The sequence below is a fragment of the Enoplosus armatus genome, chromosome 20 (genome assembly GCF_043641665.1).
Source record: "Enoplosus armatus isolate fEnoArm2 chromosome 20, fEnoArm2.hap1, whole genome shotgun sequence".
Taxonomy (NCBI): domain Eukaryota; kingdom Metazoa; phylum Chordata; class Actinopteri; order Centrarchiformes; family Enoplosidae; genus Enoplosus; species Enoplosus armatus.
In genome coordinates this window covers 19,009,626-19,015,773 of record NC_092199.1, presented here as the reverse complement: position 1 = coordinate 19,015,773, position 6,148 = coordinate 19,009,626, and the positions used below count along the sequence as shown (strand labels likewise).

The 6,148-nt window shown below is 40.4% G+C and overlaps 1 protein-coding gene across 1 annotated transcript; it reads right to left on the bottom strand.

The window, feature by feature from the left end:
• Window positions 1-1,320: 1,320 nt before the first annotated feature.
• On the bottom strand, window positions 1,321-5,305 carry LOC139303677 (zinc finger protein 518A). The gene is made up of 3 exons (XM_070927515.1): window positions 4,699-5,305; window positions 3,875-4,590; window positions 1,321-1,413 (listed from the first exon to the last, which is right to left on the bottom strand). Exons 1-3 carry the CDS (start codon window positions 5,303-5,305, stop codon window positions 1,321-1,323), a joined length of 1,416 nt encoding a protein of 471 aa, XP_070783616.1.
• Window positions 5,306-6,148: the final 843 nt, after the last annotated feature.

Here is a 6,148-nt window from a genome sequence, read left to right as displayed (position 1 = left end):
CATAACCTTTACTATTCCAATTATACATTATCAAAACAATGTAGCCATTTTGTCAACATCCAAAAGTTTTTGAAGTTTAGTTTTAAAGTGCGTTAAAATCTTACCGTTGAGCCCTGGGACAACACTTAAACTATAATTTCTATGTTGTCGGGGTTTTTTTGACAGATTTTCATATTAAGTCTCTCTTGATGTTAATGTCTTCTTTAATGAATAAACATCGCAACCCACAAAAAATATTTACAATCTGAAAGCAAATTCATGGGACCTTTAAGATTGATCAGTAAATTCAGAAATGTGGATTCAAATGATTCACAACTGAGCACAAGCAAATAGCCTGAGCTACTGACAACAAAAATATCGTTGCATCGAAACTGCATAGGGTGCAAAATGGGCTGATCTGTATTTCCCAAGTACTGATAGAGAGCCATGAAACCCTGTTCAACAGATGCAGGATTTCTCCTTTCTGCAAAAGTATTTTATAAAACCGTCTATTTGCAACACTTGGCAGAGTTCTAGTTATGACAAATGCATGTTACAGGTTGACAAAATCCTGACAATAGAACAGACAAACCCCCTTCACTTAAAACATCATACAAAAAGGAATAATTTGGACCAGAACATTTTTTCATCACAACGCAAAACAACTGAATTTCTTTACAAGCTTTAGAGTTAAGCTATACAAATACAGTTTCCTGTCCACGTGCAGGATAATAAAAGATATAAAATCCCTTCAACTAGGCCTATGCTTTTTTTTTTTTTAATTTATCAGCAAAAATGATAAACCAGATTAATATGAAATCACCTGAGTAATTTAATTCAACTCTGCATACAACCTTTGCTGACATTGTCCCCTTTCATTAAGATAGTGCTCTTACTCCTAATTACAGTGTACCATTTTCACAGTTCAATTTGACCTGTGCATGCATGATATAAATCATGCTTGCAGTACATAATTTACCAGAATACGCACCTATGAAAAGATAAACTATGATTCACTTAAGAATATGTATTTACAGGAACAGAAATTGGACAAACATATAGTGGAAGGTCATTAAAAATATACAACTTCAACCATTTGTTCCACCTCAACAGGACCGAATATCAACCCATTTGAAAAGGTGATGGAAAACTTTCAGAACAGTTTATTCCAGTCTCTAGTCGCCTCCATGAGGTGCCGCTGGCCGTGGCCAATCCAATCTTCTTGGCTGTTGAAGAGCCGACCACAAAACCAGCACTCAAACAACACCGACTCTTCTGTACAACCAGACATAGTTTCCACCACCTCGTACTTTTTTTTGCTTTTTTTCCTTAACTTCAGTTTCAGAAGGAATCGCTCTCGGACAGAACTCTGAACTGGCCGAGGTCTTGGATCATCGCTGTGAGACGACGCACCTTTGGTTGAGGAATTCTTCCCTAGAGCACCAAGCTCAGAGAGTGCTTGGATTGTTTTCTGAGACAGAGAGACCTTAGTAACAGAACCTTTGTACCTGTTAACTACCTTCATGATATTGGCCACTTCTGGAATGTCAGCGTCTGGATGATTGAGCACCACTACAGGTTGGTATCTGCGAGGGCATTTAACCTGCTGTAGAGAACTGAATGGGGCAAGTCTCAGTGTCCTTTCAACTTCTTTGGCTACAGGCTTCCATAACACAGTAGTCTCTTTCTCAGTCAGTACTTTATTTGTGAGTCTTCTAGCTTTATGCACCGTTGCTGGAAGCTCGTCAAATAATGGTTTCCTGCGCCTTTTCCTTTGGCTTGGAGGCCGAATTGGCCTTGGGGCTAGGATAGGTTTCTCTGCATCACACTGTGGTACCTTTACATTCATCTGAGAGGGTGAAATGCAAGATTCCTTGACATCTTTCTGTGGAGTATTTTGTATGGTGATCAATTTATTTACTCCATTGGAGGCATTTGCATTAGTTTTGTTTGATGACACCAGAAAACATTGGGTCTGAGGTCTGGTGGCCAAAAACAAAGGTTGATTGCTTGAGGTGGGAGCGCCACTTGTAAGGAGGCTACCGGTAGGTGTGACAATCTTAAATATGACTTTGTTTCCAGTACTGTCACTGGTCTGGCTACACGGAGCCCCAGTCTTTGCATCTTGGTTGTTCAATAGTAGTCCTGATTTAGGTGGAGAAATGTATCGGAGCAAGAATGCCTGGCGACCAGTCTGCAGAGTGCTGGGTTTGTCTGCAGCACTCACAGGCATTGCCAGAACCGGCCGTGAGTTCAGTGGGAGTTGCGTACTTGCCAATTTGAGGCCAGGAGTACTGGGGGTCTGGACAAATGGAACAGATCTCTGAACTAAGTAGCAAGTTGGCTGTGTCTTTCCTGTTTTGTCTGTAGCTGTATTATGTGGTGTGCTTGAAAGGAGTACAGGACCCTTAAAACCTGGGCTGTTGATGAAGTAGTGATTTGAGGTGGTGCTAACACCTGGTTGAACAGCAGAGAGAAGTGTTGTTCCTTTGTCGGCAGCTCCTGCCTTTGGTCCTGATACACCTATCCTACTGCTGTTGGGAGTAAGGGTTATGCCAGTAGGGTTACTTGATCTTTCTAACCCTGGCTTCATGTAAGATACATTGATCTGAGGATTTGCAGAATTGGTTATCAGTTTGAAACCTGGATTGGCCTTGACCTGCACTGGCATGGCAAATCGATTCTCAGTAGTCCTCAGGAGTACTGGCTGCTTACCCTCTGGCAATTGAAGAATTCGTAGAGTGGTTTTTGTTTGTTTTAAAGACTCTGAACTTGAAGATTCAACTCGTTCCTTATTAAGTTGTTGGGTGATGATTGCATCTGAATGTTCCTCCACAAAACTGCCCAAGGAACTACTCTTTGTTTCTGACTGTTTTTTTGATATAGGAATGCTCTCCTCCTCAACTTTGATAATATTAAAGTCTTGAAGCACCGACTCAGGATTTTCATCCTCAGTAGGAGGATCGTCAACACTAGGTATGCACTCATCAACCTCAATGTTACTATCCAACACTTTCGTCATGCCCTCCTCATTATTTTCTTGAGTGGAGTCTTCTCCATTGCTACTTTCTGTGGATGGCTCTGGAGACTCTGCCAAAGTCAAGCTAAACTGTGATGATTCACAAGTACTTTCTTTTTCTGCTGAATGTTCAGACATATTGTCAAAATTTTGGGTAGTGTTAGGTGAAGTGTTGAATGTTTCCTTGGAATAATTGTGAAAAGTAAATACTTCTTGGTTTGGTGAATTTTGTGTGCCGTTTTCTGACCCCATGGCACTTTCTCTGCGGCTACCTGAAGTGGGTGGGGATGACTCTGATGGAGGTGGATTTGTTGAAAGCTTCTTCAAACTTTGCTGGCCATTTTTATGTTTAATCTCAGTTCTTACCCTATCAGGGTTAACCTTTTCTGGAGTACTTGGAGATTGGTCATCATTTTTTATAGTGTTACAGGAAGAGTTCCATTTTTGTTCCTCAATGAGTTTGTCTACTGCTGTATCAGTCATTAATAAGTCATCTGCTGCCCCACAGTTTTCAACCGTTTTTCTTGAGATTTGTTTGGAAAGCAATGTTTCCTGAGCAACTTTTGAAGGTGAAGATAAACCAGTGACTTTACCAGCAAATACTGTTGAAGTATTACTGATTTTAGAGCCACTATGGCTGGTTGCATCAGAGTTAAATGATGCAGAGATATTATCAAACTTACTTCTCTCTGAGCTGGTTGTTTGACTTGGGTGACTTTGGGCACACTCGTGATCAAACTCATTTGTCATGGGATATAACGTATCTGCACAAGTCAAAGACCTATTTAGTAAAGGACTAGTCTGTTCCTCAACATCAACTCTATGTGGGGTGGAATCAAAGTTGCAAACGGAGGTTTCTTCCTCCTCAATCTTTACTTTGACTGCCACAATATCATCTTGATCCATGTAGGCGCAAGATCCGCTCCTTGGTGAAGCAGCAAAGCAATGTGACGTTGAGCTCTTGCTATCGGAGCATTCCCCATTCTCAATGGAGACTTTACTTTTATCCAACACAGGATTGGGTGCTGAGGAGCCCACCTCTTCAACTGACGACTGGTTTTGAGTGGATGAGTCTTGCTTTGTTGCTGGTATTACTTTGAGAACTAAATGTTTTTTGCCATCAACCATCTTGAATCCCATCACTTTGGTTGTACAGTTAGGGGGAAGAGAGATTTTGTTCTTAACCATCAGAACAGTCAGTCCATTAGGATTGGTGTGACTTGCAGCATCAGAACATGCAGAGTTGTCACATTCCTGTAACATTACTGGCATTGACTGCTCTGTGTTATGAGAGCCTTTGCTCCAATTTTTGTTTTCCTTTTTTGCTACAGTCCCATCCATAAAGTGGTGGGACTCCTCTAAGGATATCTCTGGTTTGATTAGCCTGCCATTTTGGTTTGATAAGCTCCCAAGACAGTTCAGTTTTGTTATCCTCTGAGCCTCCTGTGATTCACTGCTCTTTTTTAGCAAAAGTTTTAAGCTTGCAGATGAATTTGCGGGAGTGCCGTCTTCTATAGCCTTCCATACATTCCTTCTCTCGGCCTCCTCTTTGTGAACAGCTGCCATGTGTTTTTTAAGGTACTCGCTTCTTGCTGCGCCATATCCACAGATCTGACAAGTGAAGGGGAATGTACCCAAGTGAGCTTTCATATGCTTCTGATGATCCTCTTCGTTCAAGCTGATATGTCTGCATTTTGAACACTTCCAAGGACTCTCATTGTGATGATGGATGTGCTGGACGAATGTACCTGCATCCACAGTTGTAAACTCACACCAGTCACAGTTAAACTGTCCATTTAGACTGTGGCACATGATGTAGTGTCTGGTAAGCAAAAGCAGAGAGTACTGAACATCATCGTTGCAGAGCTCACATGTAACCAGAGTATTCCTGTGCTCAATCCGATGGCGTTGAAGAGCAGGGAACTCATTCGTGACAAACCCACACAGGTCACAAGGGTATGTTGGAAGGATTCCTTTATGAGCTGCTCGAAAATGTTTAAGGAGATCATTGGGGCTATACGTGGAATTATCTTTACACACCGAGCATTCAAAACTCAGAATCTTTCCAGAGAAAACAGCCCCCTGCTGAATTTTACAATGGGCTTTACTGAGAGTTTGTTTATCTTTCTTGGTGGAACCTCCATGTTCCTTAATGGAAGATTCTTCTGCATTATTGAAGAGTGACCCATCTGTCACTTCTCTGAAATGCTTATACACAAAGTCTTTTACCTTTTCTTTTTCATCCTCTGTTACTGATATGTTGCAGTTTTTGGCAGAATCATGAGGTATTATGAGGTCTTCTTCCATAGTTGTAAACCTGCAGATATCTGTAAGAGAAAAAAATCAAATCAACACAGGCAGAGGTATCCCACTTAGTCTAAAAGCATTCAACAGTGCTGTGGAGCAGAAAATAACGTATCATAAAAGCCAATTTTATTTAGTGTGAATTAACTGATGGAGGCAACGTGTGAAATCCATCTGAAGAACAGAAAATATGCTAGGATATAGCGTACCACGCTCCAGGTCCGTATGCTGGTGAGTTGTTGAGTTTTTATTAGGTTACGTCCTTAAAACAGATTAAGTAATTATTGTAGGCAATTTTAATATCCATGTGGATGCTGATAATGATAGCCTTAGTGCCTTAGTTTTTATCGCATGATTATATTTGATAGATTTTTTTTATATAAATGTTATTTCAGAAGAGTGTACACTAATCGGCACCAGAGGATAAACATACAAATATAACAGTACACCGAGTATCAGTCATGTTCCCCATTCTTTCCCTCTACTCCCATACCCCACGTCGACAAAACAACAACAAAACCCCCACACACAATTACACGAACAGTGACAGAGTTGGAAAAGTTGGAAAAAAGCAGCAACAAAAAAAACAAGATAGTGACATGTCACTTTGTATTGTATATCCATAAAGATTCAGTTTTTCTGGAGTTAATTTCTCTAATGGTAAAAATGTTGATAATTGGTTCATATATATATATAGATAGACAGATAGACAGATAGGTAGGTGACTTTATTAAGTCACCTTAATATATATATATATATATATATATATATATATATATATATATAAAGTAATCCCTGTGACTCTGAACCCCCAAAAGCTCAGGCTTCAGACTGCTCTGAACGCTC